Raw genomic sequence first — 24,088 nt, 5'->3', positions numbered from 1 at the left:
GTTTTTAGGCCAAAAGGTTGCACCGAGGTAGCTGGATGACTTTGCACAAACACCTGGCCCATTTAGGAGTGACACTGCAGTGGCACACAGGATGGCAGTTTTAAAAACTAGGCCCCAAACAGCACATAATGCACAGAAAAAAAAGAGGTGCAAGATGGAATTGTCCTTGGGCACTCCCACGCACCCTTATGTTGTATAAACAGGACATGCACACTTTAACAAACCAATCATTTCAGCAACAGGGTCTGCCACACGACTGTGGCTGAAATGATTGGTTTGTTTGGGCCCCCCACAAAAAAAGAAGCAATTAATCCCCCCACCAAAAAAGAAGCAATTCATCTCTCCTTGCACAAACTGGCTCTACAGAGGCAAGATGTCATTCTCATCCTCATCCTCCTATTCCTCACCCCTTTCAGTGTGTACATCCTCCTCCTCACAGAGTATTAATTCGTCCCCACTGGAAACCTCTATCACAGGTCCCTGTATACTTTCTGGAGGCAATTGCTGGTAAAGGTCTTCCTGGAGGAATTTATAATTAATTTTGATGAACATCATCTTCTCCACATTTTGTGGAAGTAACCTCCTATGCCAATCGCTGACAAGGTTACCGGCTGCACTAAACACTCTTTCGGAGTATACCCTGGAGGGGGGGCAACTTAGGTAAAATAAAGGCAGTTTGTGCAAGGGCCTCCAAATTGCTTCCTTTTCCTGCCAGTATACATACGGACTGTCTGACATGCCTACTTGGATGCTGTCACCCATATAATCCTCCACCATTCTTCAATGGTGACAGCATCATATGCAGTGACGGTAGACATGTCAGTAATCGCTGGCAGCTCCTTCAGTCCGGACCAGATGTCAGCAATTGCTCCTAACTGCCCTGCATCACCGCCAGCGGGTGGGCTCGGAAATTTTATCCTTTTCCTTGCAGCCCCAGTTGCAGGAGAAAATGAAGGAGGAGCTGTTGACGGGTTACGTTACGCTTGAGTTGACAATTGTCTCACCAGCAGATCTTTGAACCTCTGCAGAATTGTGTCTGCCGGAAAGAAAGATACAACGTAGGCTTTAAACCTAGGATTGAGCACGGTGGCCAAAATGTAGTGCTCTGATTTCAACAGATTGACCACCCTTGAATCCTGGCAAAGCGAATGAAGGGCTTAATCCGCAAGTCCCACATACTTTGCGGAATCGCTCCGTCTTAGCTCCTCCTTCAATTTATCCACTGCTTCTGCAAATGCCTGATGAGGGGAATGACCTGACTCAAGTTGGCAGTGTCTGAATTAACTTCACGTGTGGCAAGTTTGAAGGGTTGGAGAACCTTGCACAACACGTAAATCATTCTCCACTGCGCTTGAGTCAGGTGCATTCCCCCTCCTTTGCCTATATCGTAGGTGGATGTATAGGCTTGAATGGGCTTTTGCTGCTCCTCCATCCTCTGAAGCATATAGAGTGTTGAATTCCACCTCTTTACCACCTCTTGCTTCAGGTGATGGCAGGGCAGGTTCAGGAGTGTTTGCTGACGCTCCAGTCTTCAGCACGCAGTGGCTGAATGGCGAAAGTGGGCCGCAATTTTTCGGGCCACCGACAGCATCTCCTGCACACCCCTGCCCGATATCACAAAACCCCGGGAGAGTAAGTGGGGTAAGCCATTTTGCGATGATGTCCCTCAGTTTCCGTAAGAGGTTGTCAGCGGTGTGCCTCTTATGGAAATCGGTGATACACAGCGTAGCCTGCCTAGGAACGAGCTGGCGTTTGTGAGATGCTGCTACTGGTGCCGCTGCTGTTGTTGCTGCGGGAGGCAATACATCTACCCAGTGGGCTATTACAGTCATGTAGTCCTTAGTTTGCCCTGCTCCACTTGTCCACATGTCCGTGGTTAAGTGGACAGTGGGTACAACCGCATTTTTCAGGACACTGAGGACACTTTTCTTAATGTCCCTGTACAGTCCGGTAATCGCTTTCCTAGTAAAGTGGAATCTAGATGGGATTTGGTACCCGGGACACACTACCTCTATCAATTGTCTAAATCCCACTGCACTAATGGCGGATACCAGATGCACGTCTAACACCAACATAGCTGTCAAGGCCTCAGTTATCCGCTTTGCAACAGGATGACTACTGTCATATTTCATCTTCCTCGCAAAGGACTGTTGGACAGTTAATTGCTTAGTTGAAGTAGTACAAGTGGTCTTCCAACTTCCCCTCTGTGATAACGATCGACTTCCAGCAGCAACAACAGCAGCGGCAGCAGTAGGCGTACCACTCAAGGAACCTCCGGAGAATTCCCGGTTAGGAGAGGACTCATCAGTCATGCCAGTGACATGGCCTGAAGGACTACTAACGTTCCTGACTGAAGAGGAAATTGACGTTGATGGAGTTGGTGGTGTGGCTTGCAGGAGCTTGGGTACAAGAGGAAGAAGGGATTTAGGTGGCAGTGGACTGCTTACACTCTTACCCAAAGTTTCTGAACTTGACAATGACTTCTGATGAATGCGTTGCAGGTGACATATAAGGGAGGATGTTCCTAGGTGGTTAACGTCCTTACCCCCACTTATTACGGATTGACAAAGGCAACACACGGCTTGACACCTGTTGTCTGGATTTATGGAATAATAATTCCACACCAAAGAGTTGGCTTTTTTTTGGTATTTTGGCGAGGCATGACAGGGAACCGAACCGCTCATCCCTACAAAATATTGCATTATACTGCTGTACAGATATGTCCACATACATCTTGCCTCAATAGGCCACGCAGCAGGAGATGCCTGGCGTGAGTAAGCTAACAAGTCCCGTGCAGCTCCCTTAGCGTCAGGCGTCTCTTTGCCTTAAATGTGTTTTATTAACATCGCAAATAAGGCTCACAAGCAGACTCTGCTGATTAAAATGATATGCGGCATGCCTAATCTGTATGCGTTTGTGGCTGTATCTGCATACGAAATGCTGCGTTACAGCGTTTAATAGTAAAGCATAGTAACGTACCATTTCGTATGCAGATACAGCCGCTGACGCACACAGAATATAGCCATGCCGCATATAATTTTAATCAGCAAAAGCTGCTATTCGCATCACATTTTATTGGAAAAAGTCACAGGAAAAGCTGCTCGGAGCTACCAAGTGGCATGACTAGAAGGGCTGCTTAATGTACCAGGAGGCTAGATACTAAATAAAGATAAAGTGCACCCTTTTCTAACAGTATTATTAATTTTTAATTTTTAAAGTTTCTTACTGAGACATTCTACAAAAATTATTACATTTATGTAAATTGTGCTTATACAGTATGTCATCCTTAGGTTCAGTTATGAGGTGATGGAAAGGGTTGCAATTCTGTTTGTCCACATATTTTTTGATTGGCTCCAGCCCTGGATTTGCCTATCACATGGACCATAAATAATTTGATTTGGTCCTCAGAGGCGTCACTAGGGTTGGTGTCACCCGGTGTGGTAACTCATGGTGTCACCCCCCACGTACTTCCTCCCATATTATACCACACGGAATCTTGGCGGGGGGTGGTGACGGGGCGTCGATGCACCGTTTCAGGGGCGTGGTCCGGACAACGCAGACGTTTCTGGACCATATGTGGGGCAGGCTGCAGTGGCTGCATGACAGCACACGCAGCCGCTGCGACCCAAAAGATGGCGGCCAGGCGACTGCCTTTACAGCTAGGCTGCGGAGGGAGAGGGCTACCCTTAAAATGCGAGCGCATCTATGTATAGCAATGCGCTCGCATATCAGCAGGGGGGGGGGGGCGGACTTGGCATGTGGGGTGCCCTTAACCTGTGCTGGGGAGCCCCCCCACATGCTAGAGAAAGCAGTTGTAGTTTTGCTACTTTTAGCAAAACTACTACTGATGCTGAATTAGGCCCAAAATCCATTGATATGTCAACAGTCATGGATGAGTGCATACACACGCACCCGCTAGCGACCCAAATATTAAAGCAAAAATTACGGGTAGCTGGAGCACTGCTTCCCACTACCCCTTATTATTCCCCCTTACTGCTCTGGGCAGTGGGAGCATCACTCTCCCGCTGTCTGCGTCCACAATTGAGGCGTTCTATTTCTGTCTGTGTAGTGGGAGCGTGCTACGGTACGCTCTGCTGCTCCAAACTGGCAGCTGAAACGACTGACAGCCAGCCAGGGAGTGACAGCAGCAGCCAGCAGGAGACTCCAAGTTCAATGAACTGCACACTGCATTACAGGTCCTCCCTATTGTAATGCAGCGGCAGCACTACAGAATGCAGTCTCCTCCCACTTCTCCCTCCCAGTATTGCTAGCGGCGCTGGCGGGCATGGTAACATCACGAAGACTGATGTCATAGCCAGTGCCAGATTAAGGTTCACATGGGCCTGGAGCTGAAATTCATGAAAGGCCTATTGTGTGCTGCCACAGGGGATGTGACTAGTGATGTGGGGGGCATGACCAGTGGTGTGGTGTGGTGGTGTGATCTGCATCATGGGTTGTATCAAGAGCCTTCCTTTAATTGCCCTGCCCCTACACACTTCCATCCTGCAGCTTGGCATATTTGCGTCAATCACGACTAGGGTGCACGTGTGCGTCTAAGTACAAGCACCCATAGGAATACATGAGCAGCGTACTAAACCGCAGCTCAGCTGGTGAAATGTGGTGTCATGTGGTGACATGTGGGGATATGGGGTATCATGTATTGAAATGTGGTGTCATGTGGTGACATGTGGGGATATGGGGTATCATGTATTGAAATGTGGTGTCATGTGGTGACATGTGGGGATATGGGGTATCATGTATTGAAATGTGGTGTCATGTGGTGACATGTGGGGATATGGGGTATCATGTATTGAAATGTGGTGTCATGTGGTGACATGTGGGGATATGGGGTATCATGTATTGAAATGTGGTGTCATGTGGTGAATTGTGGTGTTGTGGTGAAATGTGGCATCTTGGTGGTGACATGTGGGGATATGTGGTATCATGTGGTGTCTTAGAGGTGGCATTAGATGTACTTGGTGGTGGCACTGATTAATCTCCCCTACACAGCAACCGCAAACATATCCCTGTCCAAGAACCCATTACTGAAGCACTCCATCCACGTACATCCATTACCCCATCTCTCCCCAATTCATTATCAATCCCTCCTCCCAACACCCATTAGCACATTCATCCACCCACCCTTTCAGCTCCCATAAAGCTTCCCTCACAGCAGCACCCACACTACACTCACACAGCACCCATACTACGCTCACACAGCAGCACCCATACTACGTTCACAGCAGCACCCATACTACGCTCACACAGCAGCACCCATACTACGCTCACACAGCAGCACCCATACTACTCTCACACAGCGGCACCCATACTACGCTCACACAGCACCCATACTACGCTCACACAGCAGCACCCATACTACACTCACACAGCAGCACCCATACTACACTCACACAGCAGCACCAATACTACGCTCACACACCAGCACCCATACTACGCTCACACAGCGGCACCCATACTACTCACACAGCGGCACCCATACTACACTCACACAGCAGCACCCATACTACGCTCACACACCAGCACCCATACTACGCTCACACAGCGGCACCCATACTACTCACACAGCGGCACCCATACTACACTCACACAGCGGCACCCATACTACGCTCACACAGCACCCATACTACACTCACACATCGGCACCCATACTACGCTCACACAGCACCCATACTACACTCACACCGGCACCCATACTACGCTCACACAGCACCCATACTACACAGCACCCATACTACTCTTACACAGCACCCACACTTCATTCACACAGCACCCATACTACACTCACACAGCAGCACCCATACTACACAGCACCCATACTACACTCACACATCGGCACCCATACTACACAGCACCCATACTACACTCACACAGCACCCATACTACACAGCACCCATACTACTCTTACACAGCACCCACACTTCATTCACACAGCACCCATACTACACTCACACAGCAGCACCCATACTACACAGCACCCATACTACACTCACACATCGGCACCCATACTACACAGCACCCATACTACACTCACACAGCTGCACCCATACTACGCTCACACAGCACCCATACTACACTCACACATTGGCACCCATACTACTCTCACATAGCACCCATACTACATTCACACAGTGGCACCCATACTATGCTCACACAGCACTCATACTACAGTCACAAGCGGCACCCATACTACATTAACACAGCCCCAATTAGCTCCCCCCCCCCACCTAACACTCAGTAACCCAACAATTTCTACATCCCAATGCCCATTAACACATTCAGCCTCATACACACACACCTCATAAATCGATTCTGCTAATCATGGAGCATTTATAGAAGTTACCTGGCTGGCATCATGCAGCACATCACCAGCAGCTCCTTCCTCCTGTAGTATAGTGTGGGAGGCGGAGCTTGTGTGTGTCAGGCTCAGGACCCGAGTGAGGAGAGAGTGTCCGGACTCTGGAGGAAAGGGGAGGGTCGGCCACTACACTGCCTGCACGGCTCTGTACTGCGCTGCCTGCTGATCTCACTAAACAGGTGAGAGTGTCGGACTTTAGGAGGCGGGGCCTGGAAGGAGGGGGTATGGTCTCAGCCGTGGACCAGTGTTTCTCATGTCAGGGGATGGGGGTGCGTGTGAGTGCGCGGCTCGTTTTGGTGTCACCCTATTGAAGGCCGCACCCCCCGCACCCACCTCATGACGCCACTGTTGGTCCTGGACCACCAACCTGTGCCACCCCTACAAGGTCCCTGCGGCACCCAGTTTGGGAGCCACTGGCATAACAGAAAGAAACACAGTCCTTACTTTACTCATTCAGTGTAAAACATATATATATTGTATGTAATATCAAATATGTTTGGCAGGAACGACGCAAATTTGGTCCTATCGGCTGGAGTATTCCGTATGAATTCAACTCTGCAGACTTCGAAGCAAGTGTCCAATTCATTCTAAATCATGTGGATGAGTGTGATATCAAAAAGGTAAGTCTGTACTGTTACTATAACAGATACTTCAAAAATAAATTTGACTATGTCACAGGTTCTCAAACTCAGTCCTCAGGACCCCACACGGTTCATGTTTTGCAGGTCACTTGTAGATTTTTAAAATGTGACAGTTGGTGATACACAGTGCACCTGCTGGGTGACATGGAAAACGTGAACTGTGTGGGGTTCTGAGGACCGAGTTTGAGAACCACTGATCTATGTGATCCAAACGGTCCTGTACTGAACATACTGTACATGAGATCTCTTACCTTACTATAAGGTATAATTGCTGCTATGTAATTTCACATTCTGTCATATAATGTTGTATACTGCTTTGTGATATGTCCTGTGTTGTTCTTTCTGATCTTGATATAAACTAACCTAATCTTCCAAAAGGTCTGGGAGACTCACAGTTTTTTGGGTAGTCCACCGGACTCTGGAAAAGTGACTGCATCTCCCACATCCCACCCTCTTCCTAGTGAAGTGTACAGGATTGGGAGTATAATACTGGGAATTGCGGGTCCATAGGTAGGGGGCGGGGCCATTACTTATGAGAATCATACCGTTTTAGTCTTGCCCTCTCCACACAGACTTGCAATTTACGTTATTTTGATGTAATAGGGGCGAGACCTAATGATGTAAAGACCCAAACCCCACCCTCGGAGTGCTCACTTGCATCTCCTCTCCAGCAGACAAGAAACAACACTGAATGTTGTAGTAGTTTATTTTATAAAAACTTCCTCATGCAGCCCTCGTTCTCCAATTTAATGCTCACAAGGGGTGTCATTCCGAGTTGATCGTACTTAGCAACTCTTTGCTGCTCGTGCGATCAACTCGACGCCACCTATGGGGGAGGGCTTTTTTGCATAGCAAGGCTGCAATCGCTTGTGCAGCCCTGCTGTGCAAAAAAAGTTTTGTATAGAACTAGACCAAGGTAATAGTTACTTACCCTGCGCGATCAATCCAGCGATGCAGGTCCCGGAATTGACGTCAGACATCGGCCCTCCAAACGCCTGGACTTGCCTGCGTTCACCGAACCACTCCCAGAAAACGGTCAGTTGACGCCCTGGAACTCCTATCAAACTTCTTGCGGTCGCCGCTGCGACCGCTTTCTTTGTACGCGGTATCGCTGCTTGGCGATGGCTGTCGCCGGGCAACGAGGCGCCTGCGCAAAGCGCCCAATGCGCATGTGCAGTTCCGACCCGATCGCACAGCTGCGAAGAAGTGCAGCGTGCGATCGGGTCGGAATGACCCCCAAAATCCGGAAATCATGTCCTCTTCATTCTATTGAAATTAGTGGGGATTCACTGATTGGCTGAAAGCAGCAATGTTTGGACCAATGTTTCTTTTGCAACTTTTTTTGCACTTTACTGTGGGATTTGCCTTTAGTAAAGGGAGATAGATTGCAAAATCGATTGGAAAAATTGCATAAAAACACCAAATAGTTGATTAGTAAATTTACCAAACTTCCTCTGCTGAGTTGTGCACCACTCCTCTAATTCAGTTGCTTTATATATTGTACCGTATGGAAGGAAATATGTTGTATTGAATATTTGAAATCATTTTAGTGCACAACTTGTAACATCTCTTATTTGTGTTTTTTCAGGGTGTATCCTGGAGCAATGTGAGGTATATGATCGGAGAAGTGATGTATGGAGGTCGTGTCAGTGACGATTATGACAAACGTCTCCTTACCTGCTTTGTCAGAGTACGCAAGCCTTATTCCAGTCTGTGTTATCAGGAAAACCCCAGTAACGCTGTTGCTAATAATGAGGACACCTGGTTTCCTACACATTCTCTATCAGTACATGTTATATATTCATAGCCACAGATAGCTCCTTTACGGACAACATATAAATGTTGTGTAAAATATAAAAAAAGGTTCAAAAATGAAAACTCCACCCCTTGATGTTCTTTAACATGAAATTAAAACAAAACCTTAACCACTTGCCTGGCGTGGTCGCATTAGATGCGATCACACCAGCAAGTGCTTTATCTGACCTGGTCGCACAGGATTCGACCAATCAGATAAACAGTGTTTGCAGCTGCAGGAAAGAGAAACTTCCCTCTGCTGCTGCTCCGGTCCCTCTGCCTCTCTAGCACTGTACATGTGTCTTGAACTTACATTTATTTTCAACTTTTCAAGTTCCTTATGCTATTGGTGTTGTTTCTGTTGTTCTAGATGTGGTTCAGTGAGAAGATGTTTGATCCCACGTTCTGTTTCAATACCGGATATAAGATCCCTCAGTGTACGACTGTAGAGCAATACTTGGATTATGTCCAATCTCTGCCTGTGCTTGACACCCCTGAAGCATTTGGTTTGCACCCCAATGCTGACATCATGTAAGAAAATGATATTTACCATGAGACTACTGTAACATGTTCCTCATTTATAGTGTTTCCCTGTGTGACTGTGAGTATAAACAGCGCTAAGCTTCCCCTTGCTGTATTTCCAGAGACAGTAGGGTCCGTAGAGTGCTCAAACACATATTAGATTGTGATATGGGGTGACAAGAAGAGAGCAGGGAAGACTGTGTAGAATAATGTGGGCTTATAAAACAATATTTCTCTAACGTCCTAGTGGATGCTGGGGACTCCGAAAGGACCATGGGGAATAGCGGCTCCGCAGGAGACTGGGCACAAATGTAAAAAGCTTTAGGACTACCTGGTGTGCACTGGCTCCTCCCCCTATGACCCTCCTCCAAGCCTCAGTTAAGATTTTGTGCCCGAACGAGAAGGGTGCAATCTAGGTGGCTCTCCTGAGCTGCTTAGAGTAAAAGTTTAAATAGGTTTTTTTATTTTCAGTGAGACCTGCTGGCAACAGGCTCACTGCATCGAGGGACTAAGGGGAGAAGAAGCGAACTCACCTGCGTGCAGAGTGGATTGGGCTTCTTAGGCTACTGGACATTAGCTCCAGAGGGACGATCACAGGCCCAGCCATGGATGGGTCCCGGAGCCGCGCCGCCGTCCCCCTTACAGAGCCAGAAGACTGAAGAGGTCCGGAAAATCGGCGGCAGAAGACGTCCTGTCTTCACTAAGGTAGCGCACAGCACCGCAGCTGTGCGCCATTGCTCTCAGCACACTTCACACTCCGGTCACTGAGGGTGCAGGGCGCTGGGGGGGGCACTCTGAGACGCAATAAAAACACCTTTTTTGGCAAAAAATACATCACATATAGCTCCTGGGCTATATGGATGTATTTAACCCCTGCCTATTTTTACATAAAAAAGCGGGAGAAAGGCCGCCGAAAAAGGGGCGGAGCCTATCTCCTCAGCACACTGGCGCCATTTTTTCCTCACAGCTCCGTTGGAGGAAGGCTCCCTGACTCTCCCCTGCAGTCCTGCACTACAGAAACAGGGTAAAACAAGAGAGGGGGGGCACTAAATTGGCATATAAATATATACAGCAGCTTTATTAGGGAAAAACACTTATATAAGGTTATCCCTGTATATATATAGCGCTCTGGTGTGTGCTGGCAAACTCTCCCTCTGTCTCCCCAAAGGGCTAGTGGGGTCCTGTCCTCTATCAGAGCATTCCCTGTGTGTGTGCTGTGTGTCGGTACATTGTGTCGACATGTATGAGGAGGAAAATGGTGTGGAGGCGGAGCAATTGCCTGTGTTAGTGATGTCACCCCCTAGGGAGTCGACACCTGACTGGATGGTCTTATGGAAAAAATTACGTGATAGTGTCAGCACTTTACAAAAGACTGTTGACGACATGAGACAGCCGGCAAATCAGTTAATACCTGTACAGGCGTCTCAAACACCGTCAGGGGCTCTGAAGCGCCCGTTACCTCAGGTCGATACAGACACAGACACGGACACTGACTCCAGTGTCGACGGTGAGGAAACAAACGTATTTTCCAGTAGGGCCACACGTTACATGATCACGGCAATGAAGGAGGTTTTGAACATTTCTGATACTACAAGTACCACAAAAAAGGGTATTGTGTGGGGTGTGAAAAAACTACCCGTAGTTTTTCCCGAATCAGATGAATTAAATGAGGTGTGTGATGAAGCGTGGGTTTCCCCCGATAAAAAACTGCTAATTTCTAAAAAGTTATTGGCATTATACCCTCTCCCGCCAGAGGTTAGGGCGCGTTGGGAAACACCCCCTAGCGTAGATAAGGCGCTCACACGCTTATCAAAACAAGTGGCGTTACCGTCCCCTGATACGGCCGCCCTCAAGGAACCAGCTGATAGGAAGCTGGAAAATATCCTTAAAAGTATATACACACATACTGGTATTATACTGCGACCAGCAATCGCCTCAGCCTGGATGTGCAGTGCTGGGGTGGCTTGGTCGGATTCCCTGACTGAAAATATTGATACCCTGGACAGGGACAATATATTATTGACTATAGAGCATTTAAAGGATGCATTTCTATATATGCGAGATGCACAGAGGGATATTTGCACTCTGGCATCAAGAGTAAGTGCGATGTCCATTTCTGCCAGAAGAGGATTATGGACGCGACAGTGGTCAGGGGATGCGGATTCCAAACGGCATATGGAAGTATTGCCGTATAAAGGGGAGGAGTTATTTGGGGTCGGTCTATCGGACCTGGTGGCAACGGCTGGAAAATCCACCTTTTTACCCCAAGTCACCTCGCAGCAGAAAAAGATACCGTCTTTTCAGGCTCAGTCCTTTCGTCCCCATAAGGGCAAGCGGGCAAAAGGCCACTCATATCTGCCCCGGGGCAGAGGAAGGGGAAAAAGACTGCAGCAGACAGCCTCTTCCCACGAACAGAAGCCCTCCCCCGCTTCTGCCAAGTCCTCAGCATGACGCTGGGGCCTTACAAGCGGACTCAGGCACGGTGGGGGCCCGTCTCAAGAATTTCAGCGCGCAGTGGGCTCACTCGCAAGTGGACCCCTGGATCCTGCAGGTAGTATCTCAGGGGTACAAATTGGAATTCGAGACGTCTCCCCCTCGCCGGTTCCTGAAGTCTGCTTTACCAACGTCTCCCCCCGACAGGGAGGCGATATTGGAAGCCATTCACAAGCTGTATTCCCAGCAGGTGATAATCAAGGTACCCCTCCTACAACAGGGAAAGGGGTATTATTCCACGCTGTTTGTGGTACCGAAGCCGGACGGCTCGGTGAGACCCATTTTAAATCTGAAATCCTTGAACACTTACATAAAAAGGTTCAAGTTCAAGATGGAGTCACTCAGAGCAGTGATAGCGAACCTGGAAGAAAGGGACTATATGGTGTCTCTGGACATCAAGGATGCTTACCTCCATGTCCCAATTTGCCCTTCTCACCAAGGGTACCTCAGGTTTGTGGTACAGAACTGTCACTATCAGTTTCAGACGCTGCCGTTTGGATTGTCCACGGCACCCCGGGTCTTTACCAAGGTAATGGCCGAAATGATGATTCTTCTTCGAAGAAAAGGCGTCTTAATTATCCCTTACTTGGACGATCTCCTGATAAGGGCAAGGTCCAGAGAACAGTTAGAGGTCGGAGTAGCACTATCTCAAGTAGTACTACGACAGCACGGATGGATTCTAAATATTCCAAAATCGCAGCTGATTCCGACGACACTTCTGCTGTTCCTAGGGATGATTCTGGACACAGTACAGAAAAAGGTGTTTCTCCCGGAGGAGAAGGCCAAGGAGTTATCCGACCTAGTCAGGAACCTCCTAAGACCAGGCCAAGTGTCAGTACATCAATGCACAAGGGTCCTGGGAAAGATGGTGGCTTCTTACGAAGCGATTCCATTCGGCAGATTCCACGCAAGAACTTTTCAGTGGGATCTGCTGGACAAATGGTCCGGATCGCATCTTCAAATGCATCAGCGGATAATCCTGTCTCCAAGGACAAGGGTGTCTCTCCTGTGGTGGTTACAGAGTGCTCATCTCCTAGAGGGCCGCAGATTCGGCATTCAGGATTGGGTCCTGGTGACCACAGATGCCAGCCTGAGAGGCTGGGGAGCAGTCACACAGGGAAGAAATTTCCAGGGCTTGTGGTCAAGCATGGAAACGTCACTTCACATAAATATCCTGGAACTAAGGGCCATTTACAATGCCCTAAGTCAGGCAAGACCTCTGCTTCAGGGTCAGCCGGTGTTGATCCAGTCGGACAACATAACGGCAGTCGCCCACGTAAACAGACAGGGCGGCACAAGAAGCAGGAGGGCAATGATGGAAGTGGCAAGGATTCTTCGCTGGGCGGAGAATCATGTGATAGCACTGTCAGCAGTGTTCATTCCGGGAGTGGACAACTGGGAAGCAGACTTCCTCAGCAGACACGATCTTCACCCGGGGGAGTGGGGACTTCACCCGGAAGTCTTCCACATGATTGTGAACCGTTGGGAATATTGCGCCAGGTCAAGGGACCCTCAGGCAATAGCTGTGGACGCTCTGGTAACACCGTGGGTGTACCAGTCAGTGTATGTGTTCCCTCCTCTTCCTCTCATACCAAAAGTACTGAGAATCATAAGAAGGAGAGGAGTAAAGACTATACTCGTGGCTCCGGATTGGCCAAGAAGGACTTGGTACCCGGAAATTCAAGAGATGCTCACGGAAGACCCGTGGCCTCTACCTCTAAGAAAGGACCTGCTCCAGCAGGGACCATGTCTGTTCCAAGACTTACCGCGGCTGCGTTTGACGGCATGGCGGTTGAACGCCGGATCCTGAAGGAAAAAGGCATTCCGGATGAAGTCATCCCTACCCTGATCAAAGCCAGGAAGGATGTAACCGTACAACATTATCACCGTATTTGGCGTAAATATGTTGCGTGGTGCGAGGCCAGGAAGGCCCCTACAGAGGAATTTCAACTGGGTCGTTTCCTGCATTTCCTGCAAACAGGACTGTCTATGGGCCTCAAATTAGGGTCCATTAAGGTTCAAATTTCGGCCCTGTCAATATTCTTCCAAAAAGAACTGGCTTCTGTTCCTGAAATTCAGACGTTTGTCAAGGGAGTACTGCATATACAGCCTCCTTTTGTGCCTCCAGTGGCACCTTGGGATCTCAATGTAGTTTTGGGATTCCTAAAATCACATTGGTTTGAACCACTCACCACTGTGGACTTAAAATATCTCACATGGAAAGTGGTAATGCTGTTAGCCCTGGCTTCAGCCAGGCGTGTCTCAGAATTGGCGGCTTTATCCTATAAAAGCCCTTACCTAATTTTTCATACGGACAGGGCAGAATTGAGGACTCGTCCTCAATTTCTCCCTAAGGTGGTTTCAGCTTTTCACTTAAACCAGCCTATTGTGGTGCCTGCGGCTACTAGGGACTTGGAGGATTCCAAGTTGCTGGACGTAGTCAGGGCCCTGAAAATATATGTTTCCAGGACGGCTGGAGTCAGAAAATCTGTTTTGCTGTTTATCCTGTATGCACCCAACAAGCTGGGTGCTCCTGCTTCTAAGCAGACGATTGCTCGTTGGATTTGTAGTACAATTCAGCTTGCACATTCTGTGGCAGGCCTGCCACAGCCAAAATCTGTAAAAGCCCATTCCACACGGAAAGTGGGCTCATCTTGGGCGGCTGCCCGAGGGGTCTCGGCTTTACAACTTTGCCGAGCAGCTACTTGGTCAGGGGCAAACACGTTTGCTAAATTCTACAAATTTGATACCCTGGCTGAGGAGGACCTGGAGTTCTCTCATTCGGTGCTGCAGAGTCATCCGCACTCTCCCGCCCGTTTGGGAGCTTTGGTATAATCCCCATGGTCTTTTCGGAGTCCCCAGCATCCACTAGGACGTTAGAGAAAATAAGAATTTACTTACCGATAATTCTATTTCTCATAGTCCGTAGTGGATGCTGGGCGCCCATCCCAAGTGCGGATTGTCTGCATTACTTGTACATAGTTATTGTTACAAAAATCGGGTTATTGTTCTTGTGAGCCATCTTTTCGGAGGCTCCTTCTGTTATCATGCTGTTAACTGGGTTCAGATCACAAGTTGTACGGTGTGATTGGTGTGGCTGGTATGAGTCTTACCCGGGATTCAAAATCCTTCCTTATTGTGTACGCTCGTCCGGGCACAGTATCCTAACTGAGGCTTGGAGGAGGGTCATAGGGGGAGGAGCCAGTGCACACCAGGTAGTCCTAAAGCTTTTTACTTTTGTGCCCAGTCTCCTGCGGCTATTCCCCATGGTCCTTTCGGAGTCCCCAGCATCCATTACGGACTATGAGAAATAGAATTATCGGTAAGTAAATTCTTATTTTTTTTTTTTACACATATTCCTGTCTCTTGTGTAACCTATTGGCTGTATGGGAGGGGGCACTGTGCTGTTGCTGGCTTTTACATTGTAGGGACATATGATCAGCCACCTAGCTATAACTCAGTCTGTCCTACCTCAGGATCCTGTGGGTTACAGTAAGCCAAACTGGCGATTCTCTACATGCAGGTTATAGCACAGACAATAGGTGGAATGGAAATGCAGCAGAGAAGCGAGGCACAGTTATCATGGATTATTATTATAATTATTATTATTTATTATTCTTATTAATATACTAATGGAGTACTGGTCATTTTGATTAGAGAAATAAATGATAAATATTTATATAGTTACCGCATACCTCCCAACATCTTACAGTCCAGGAGGGCCAAAATGATCAGTTCCTGGACTTCCTTCTTAATTCATGATTGGCGTCACGTTTGTTGAACTAGATAAATTCATTTATTAAAAAGGTGTTTCAGTATAGGTGATGGCAATCATAAATTAAGAGTGAAGTCCAGGAACAGAGTGATTTTGCCAGACGTCCTCAGTAACCTGAAGTTTACTCAGATGTCCTATGTTCATGTATATGTTCCGATGCTGCATTATTGGACAAAGCAGCGGATCATAGAACCCGGCAGTAAATGCCTTTTTACTTAAGACGCCTCCTGCGGATGTTTTATATTTTAGCACAGGCACTGCGGACAAAGACACAAATGAAGATCTTTGAATCAGTCTCCAAACTCTGTCCCAGACTTGTATAAATAGAAGTGTTAGTACATCTATGACTTCTACTGTATACATACAGTTTGCTGGTCCAGCACTGGTTTAAGGAAACAGGACACGGTTTTAATGGGCCCTACACATTGATAGATCCGCCGCCGAGCTGCCCCGACGGCAGATACGGCCGACGGGCGACCCGGTGGTGGGGGGGCAGTGACGGTTGCAGTGCAGGCAAATATGGACAATCTCATCCATATTGGCCTCCATGCATAAGCGACGGGGCACCAGCGATGAATGAGTGCGGGGCCGCACATCGATTATCGCTGGTGCCTCCACACTGAAAGATATGAACGGTATCTCGTTCATTAATGAACGAGATCGTTCATATCTTTCAGTATTATCTGCCAGTGTGTAGGGCCCATAAGTCAGTATTATTTACTTATTTTGCCCTTTTGGTTAATGTGTGCAGGTCACCAATGCAGACATTTCAGGAGCTGTCTTGCGCATATTTGAAATGTCACTTTATCTATTCTAGTTTAAACGTATAAGGAATAATGTGACAGATGTTACTCAATATCAGGAGAAAAGGAAGAGCGCTAGATGTATAATAGCTCGGTATAAATGTACTGTAAAGGCAGGAATTCGCACGGTCAGCCTTTACTATTATATAGTATGTGTTACAGATGTCAGAACAACATGGCCGCAGAAGTCCTGGACACCATAGCCAGAGTCCAACCCACAGAGAGTGGTAGAGTGGGGGAAAGGCATGAGGCTGCTGTATATCAGATACTACAAGACATGCTGGATAAATTGCCGCCGGATTATATTCCTCATGAGGTAGCATTACTATACACAACCATCCATTATTTCTTTAGCATTCATAATTCTGATTAATATTTGTCCCATTGCTTACTGTGGCCGGGGACCCACCCAAACCACGTGGCTGATTGTAGTCGCAGCACTGAAGGGGTTAAATCCGGCGCCATCTTTGAAGGGACCAATAGGTCAAATGTTTGAACGGCGCCATTTTTCAATGTGTTACCAGCGCTAGCACTGGGTGTTTAAAAAAAAAAAAAGTATTTCCATTGCTGTTTGTTGTGCTGCAGCCCCGGATCCTCTCTGGTGGCTGCACCAATTCCACATGTTAACGGGGTATAGGAAGCAGTTGCAGCAGGACTTAGGGGCAGATTTATTAAGCTCAGTGAAGTGATAAATTGGAAGGTGATAAAGCACCAGCCAGTCAGCTCCTAACTGTCATTTTTCAAACCCAGCCTGTGACATGTCAGTTAGGATCTGATTGGCTGGTCCTTTATCACCTTCCACTTTATCACTTCACCGAGCTTAATAAATCTACCCCTTAGTATGGGGCTGCAGGGCTATAACTGAATGCAGTGCCACCTCTTGGGGACCGGGAGAGCTGTCTCCCAGACGATGATGCAGCCGCAGCGAGTTTGAAGTGTTAACCCCCATTGCGCTGACTTTGGGACTGTAACGAGTCGCACGCTCCCCGTACCCGCAGCACTGGGACAGACAGGAGCTCTAGCAACCCAGAATGTGTCCTGTAGCTGCTGTGCTCAGGCAGCTTGTTGTAAACCTCTTCACTACCCATAATGCAGGGAAAAAGCTGCTAGATCTTACAGGGCAAATGTGAAAAAACAAGAATATGAAAAATTCCGCACAAGACCCCTCCTTACCAAGAATTTTTATTCCGTGTATGAAAGGAGGTTAAGCTTCATAAATAACCAAATGCCTCTTTTTTATAATTTGTGAACTTCTCATGCATTAATGAGGGTTTGGTGTTGCTCCCCTGAGTCAGAAAATTACCATAACAAGAAAGAGAAAAAATAAGACTCTATTGTGGGGGCAGTCTTATATAGACCATCCAGAACCAACTGTGTCCAAATTGTCTCTAACTATTAAAATTTACCTTTTATTATTCAAATATTAAAATAAAAACTTATTTGGGGAATTCAATATAGACAAACACATGCACACACATGAATAAATTTACAAGACAAAATTGTACCCAATATTACAAGCACTTTTCATGCTAATACATGTCACAATATAACCAGTCTAAATTGACTAGTGCCATAAACCATGGACCAAACTTGAAGTACGTCAGCATATCTCAACCACTCAAATGATAAGCGTCCAGAAATAAGAAAAAATAAAAATTAAATCCAGTCCTTATGGGACAGTGATGATAAGTGTATATTAACCATACATCTATTCCTGGAACACTTAGAATTTTTGCCCCTCCTTAATTTAAAAAGCACCTCGGTCTCTAGTACAGGGATAATTATATAGATACCATCATGCAAGTTCTCTGACAGAACTGTATCAAGATACAAAGTAACCATTAATGTAGCTTTTTCAATATGCTGGTAATTCCAAGCACTCTAAATCAATTTGTATCAAAGCAGCGAGCCCTTTGTATAGATAGTAACAATATCGGCTGCATTAGTCATTGCATCCTAACAGTTACTGTAAATGAGATCAGTCTTACACCGTTGACTGATATTAGTGCATAATCAAAAAAATTGGGTAGCATTATAGTATCGATAGCGAATACCTGAAGCCAGTGTATTAAAATCTGTATCATACATTTGTCATTGATTCATTACATGTAGTAGTCAACCTAATGTATATGCACAAACACCTTTAGATTTCAGAAAGGGAGATATTTGAAAGCAGACGCGCCGATCCCTTTGGTCCCGACTTCTGCTGTCACACCGTCATGGACTCCATCGCCTGTGTAGAGTTAGCGGACGGTGAATGAGAGAGCGGCAGGCATGGGATCAGCCAGGTCGGAAGGAAGACAGATTAGCCGTACTGCTTTCCCTGTTAGAGCGGTCGTGACACCCTGGTATCATAGGACATTGCAGGCGTCCCTCCGCAATCATGGGATGAGAGCTGGCTTGAAAGAGTATTGCTACCTGTACCGCAGTCTGCCAGGAGGAGGAAGGGGGCACAGATAGCTTGTTGGTCCGTGGTATTCACATCATTGGTAACATAATTAGGATCCGCACCTAATTATGTTACCAATGATGTGAAGCCTGCCGCTCTCTCATCCACAACCTTCTACAACAGGGGCCGTTCGCCTATCAAGACTTACCGCGGTGACTTTTGACGGTGTGGAGGTTGAACGCCAAATCTTAGCTCGGAAGGGCATTCCGAACAGGGTCATTCCTACTCTGATCCAAGCTAGGAAGGGGGTAACGTCTAAGCATTACCACGGATTTGGAAGAAATACGTTTCTTGGTGTGAGTCCAAGAAGTTTCCAACGGTGGAGTTTCAACTATGACGTTTTCTCCTCTTTTTGCAAGCAGGTGTGGATGTGGGTCTACGCTTGGGATCCATTAAGGTCCAGATTTCTTCCTGAGGTTCAGACATTCTTGAAAGGAGTTCTCCACATCCAACCACCCTTTGTGCCTCCTACGGCACCTTGGGATCTTAATGTGGTGCTGCAGTTCCTGCAATCGGATTGGTTCCAACCTTTACAGGAGGTAGACTTAAAGTTTCTTACTTGGAAGGCGGTCACTCTGTTGGCATTGGCATCTGCATGACATGTGTCAGAATTGGGGGCATTGTCGCACAAGAGCCCCTACTTGATTTTCCATGAGGATAGAGCTGAGCTCAGAACGCGTCAGCAGTTTCTCCAAAAGGATGTTTCTGCTTTTCATATTAACCAACCTATTGTGGTGCCAGTGGCTACTGACACCTCAATTACCTCAAAGTCCTTGGATGTTGTACGGGCATTGAAAATGTATGTGAAACGAACTGCCTGTCACAGGAAGTCGGACGCACTCTTTGTCCTTTATGATCCCAACTAGAATGTTGGGAAAAAGACAGGAGGAAGTCTGTATTGTTGACGCACTGGAGAGATATTGGTTTGTTCTAAAATATAACCTTTACTAGATATGTATTAAAATAAGGATTGGATATTATCCCAGACTACAGTGAAACATAGAGGTTAAAAATCACAATACTAACAAATAAGTGAGAAGATTTAGAAAAAATGTGAATTAAGAGTTAAAAACGTGTCCACGTGTGTTTCTTAGTGTGTTCTTATTCTTAAAGTTGCTATAATAATATGTATATTATCAACATTTAATCAATCGTCCAATATCAAAAGGCTGTCGTAATTTGTGATATTGGGACCCACTATTCTGAATTATCAATCTCAAAGATCAGTCTTATAGTGTGAACATCATTCACTCCATAGAAATTACCACATGGGAAACCTTCCCCAATGTAGAGACTATGGGGTACATTTACTAAGATTCGTATTTTCCAAATTCATGTCCAAGTTCAATCACGAATGACATCGACAGTGTAAAATTGCAACTTTTTGAATTGATTACGATGGATTTACTAAGCTGTCGTATTCGGGTTTTTCTTTTCTTCCGATGTCGATGTCATTCGTGGTTTTTTACCTATTTTTACGGCAGTGATTAGCAAAACACTGCCGACTTTTTTTACAATCAATCTCGGCCGGATCTGTGTGATCCGTGCTGGGGTTTATTTTTTTTTTTTTTTTTAATTAAACACTGTAAAATAATAAAAAAAAATGCGTGGGGTCCCCCCTCCTAAGCATAACCAGCCTCGGGCTCTTTGAGCCGATCCTGGTTGCAAAAATATGGTGAAAAAAATGACAGGGGTTCCCCCATATTTAAGCAACCAGCATCGGGCTCTGCGCCTGGTCCTGGTCCCAAAAATACGGGGGCCAAAAAGAGTAGGGGTCCCCCGTATTTTTAAAACCAGCACCGGGCTCCACTAGCTGGACAGATAATGCCACAGCCGGGGGTTACTTTTATATAGTGCCCTGCGGCCGTGGCATCAAAAATCCAACTAGTCACCCCTGGCCGGGGTACCCTGGGGGAGTGGGGACCCCTTCAATCAAGGGGTCCCCCCCCCCCAGCCACCCAAGGGCCAGGGGTGAAGCCCGAGGCTGTCCCCCCCCATCCAATGGGCTGCGGATGGGGAGGCTGATAGCCTTTGTTGTAAAAGAAAAGATATTGTTTTTAGTAGCAGTACTACAAGGCCCAGCAAGCCTCCCCCGCATGCTGGTACTTGGAGAACCACAAGTACCAGCATGCGACGGAAAAACGGGCCCGCTGGTACCTGTAGTACTACTACTAAAAAAATACCCAAAAAAAGACAAGACACACACACCGTGAAAGTATAATTTTATTACATACATACACACATACATACATACTTACCTTAAGTTCCCACGCAGGTCGGTCCTCTTCTCCAGTAGAATCCAAGGGGTACCTGTTGAAGAAATTATACTCACGAGATCCAGGGGTCCAGGCTCCTCGGGAAATCCAGGGGTAATCCACGTACTTGACAAAAAAAACAAAACGGTGTCCCGAGCCACGAACTGAAAGGGGACCCATGTTTGCACATGGGTCACCTTTCCACGAATGCCAGAAAGCCACTCTGACTTCTGTCTAAGTGGGTTTCTTCAGCCAATCAGGGAGCGCCACGTTGTAGCACTCTCCTGATCAGCTGTGTGGTCCTGTCCTCACTGACAGGCAGCACACGGCAGTGTTACAATGTAGCGCCTATGCGCTACATTGTAACCAATGATGGGAACTTTCTGCCCTGCGGTTGACCTAAAGTGACGTCACCGCTGAGCAGAAAGTTCCCATCATTGGTTACAATGTAGCGCATAGGCGCTACATTGTAACACTGCCGTGTGCTGCCTGTCAGTGAGGACAGGACCACACAGCTGATCAGGAGAGTGCTACAACGTGGCGCTCCCTGATTGGCTGAAGAAACCCACTTAGACAGAAGTCAGAGTGGCTTTCTGGCATTCGTGGAAAGGTGACCCATGTGCAAACATGGGTCCCCTTTCAGTTCGTGGCTCGGGACACCGTTTTGTTTTTTTTGTCAAGTACGTGGATTACCCCTGGATTTCCCGAGGAGCCTGGACCCCTGGATCTCGTGAGTATAATTTCTTCAACAGGTACCCCTTGGATTCTACTGGAGAAGAGGACCGACCTGCGTGGGAACTTAAGGTAAGTATGTATGTATGTGTGTATGTATGTAATAAAATTATACTTTCACGGTGTGTGTGTCTTGTTTTTTTTGGGGTATTTTTTTAGTAGTAGTACTACAGGTACCAGCGGGCCCGTTTTTCCGTCGCATGCTGGTACTTGTGGTTCTCCAAGTACCAGCATGCGGGGGAGGCTTGCTGGGCCTTGTAGTACTGCTACTAAAAACAATATCTTTTCTTTTACAACAAAGGCTATCAGCCTCCCCATCCGCAGCCCATTGGATGGGGGGGGACAGCCTCGGGCTTCACCCCTGGCCCTTGGGTGGCTGGGGGGGGGGGACCCCTTGATTGAAGGGGTCCCCACTCCCCCAGGGTACCCCGGCCAGGGGTGACTAGTTGGATTTTTGATGCCACGGCCGCAGGGCACTATATAAAAGTGACCCCCGGCTGTGGCATTATCTGTCCAGCTAGTGGAGCCCGGTGCTGGTTTTAAAAATACGGGGGACCCCTACTCTTTTTGGCCCCCGTATTTTTGGGACCAGGACCAGGCGCAGAGCCCGATGCTGGTTGCTTAAATATGGGGGAACCCCTGTCATTTTTTTCCCCATATTTCTGCAACCAGGATCGGCTCAAAGAGCCCGAGGCTGGTTATGCTTAGGAGGGGGGACCCCACGCAATTTTTTTTTTAAAAATAAGCACTTTCCCACCCCTTCCCACTGATATACATGCACGGATCTCATGGATCCGTGCATGCCTATCCAATCACGAATAAAAAAAAAAGGTCTGGTTTTTTTTAGCACTTTTTTACGAGTTGTAATTTTTCACGGCAGTGTTTGTTCTTTTTTTGCTTTGCACTTCTTAGTAAATGACCGAGATTCATACTTAAACGGCCGCGTTTTGACCGATGGTGTATTCATTCGTAATTTTTTACCTGAACTTGCAAAAAATTACGAATGCCCTCATCACTGCCGTGATTAGTGCTTAGTAAATTACCGAGATGACACTTTGATGAAAAAACGGCATCTCGGTCAAAATCGGGAGCTTAGTAAATTTCCCCCTATGAGTGCCAATAGATGCACATATAACACTTGGTCTCCAATTAAGGGTTACCTTAATTATTTGTGGTTGCAATAATCATAAGTTCCCTATAACTGTAATTCCAGATCGAATTCCATTGAGATATGGATCTCCATATATCAGGAGTCCTTCACATTTACTATCTATACCGTTAGAGAATTCAATTATACATGTGGGTAGGGTTGCTTTGGGGGTTATGGCAATCCCTGCTTTTATAAAAAGCAACCTACATGTGTATTAGTGCTAATTGGTTCTGTTATATCTGACTATAATATGGAAGTATGGGAGATATTGCTTGTGTTAGGGGTGTAGCAACCCCAATTCTACTGAGAAGCAGCCCGCCACTGCTAACCAACCAAATAAGGATTATTCCTTTAATGGTATAACAGTGAACCTTAAACATGTCAGTACAGTTTAAGGTTCACTGTTATACCATTAAAGGAATAATCCTTATTTGGTTGGTTAGCAATGTAAATAAGATAGTGATGGGGTGTAACAATACAGATTTTAGTGTAAAATAACCCACATGCACATTAATTTTGATAGCTTTAAGGAATAATTCCTATTTTATTTAGCTACCAATGTAGATAGGGTATCCGGACTCCAGGTCGACAACAAAAAGGTCGACACACCTTAGGTTGACACCAATTGGTCGACACACCTTAGGTCGACATGGACAAAAGGTCGACAGGAACAAGGTCGACATGGAAAAAGGTCGACATGAGTTTTTCACAATTTTTTTCTTTTTTGGAATCTTTTCATACTTAACGATCCACGTGGACTACGATTGGAACGGTAATCTGTGCCGAGCGAAGCGAAGGCACCATGCCCGAAGCATGGCGAGCGAAGCGGTGCACTAATTGGGGTTCCCGGTCACTCTACGAAGAAAACGACACCAAAAAAACATAAAAAACTCACGTCGACCTTTTTCCATGTCGACCTTGTTCCTGTCGACCTTTTGTCCATGTCGACCTAAGGTGTGTCGACCAATTGGCGTCGACCTAAGGTGTGTCGACCTTTTTGTTGTCGACCTAGAGTCCCAGACCCGTAGAGTGATAGTTAAAGGGTATAGTACTTCTAGTCTGCATATAATGTAATCCATATACGTAATTGCCCTTGGT

The 24,088-nt window shown here is 46.8% G+C and overlaps 1 protein-coding gene across 1 annotated transcript in view; it reads left to right on the top strand.

Moving 5' to 3' along the window:
* Positions 1-24,088, top strand: part of DNAH8 (dynein axonemal heavy chain 8) — a 1,853,457-nt gene that overhangs the window by 1,744,243 nt on the left and 85,126 nt on the right. Inside the window, exons 86-89 of the mRNA XM_063918852.1 lie at positions 6,880-6,996; positions 8,606-8,707; positions 9,182-9,342; positions 16,567-16,720. Coding sequence (XP_063774922.1) covers positions 6,880-6,996; positions 8,606-8,707; positions 9,182-9,342; positions 16,567-16,720 — 534 coding nt within the window. The remainder of the gene's footprint in view (positions 1-6,879; positions 6,997-8,605; positions 8,708-9,181; positions 9,343-16,566; positions 16,721-24,088) is intronic.

This window comes from Pseudophryne corroboree, chromosome 4 (genome assembly GCF_028390025.1).
Source record: "Pseudophryne corroboree isolate aPseCor3 chromosome 4, aPseCor3.hap2, whole genome shotgun sequence".
In the NCBI taxonomy this organism is placed as follows: Eukaryota; Metazoa; Chordata; class Amphibia; order Anura; family Myobatrachidae; genus Pseudophryne; species Pseudophryne corroboree.
Note: the sequence above shows the minus strand (reverse complement) of the source record. Positions and strands in the feature narration are given on the sequence as shown.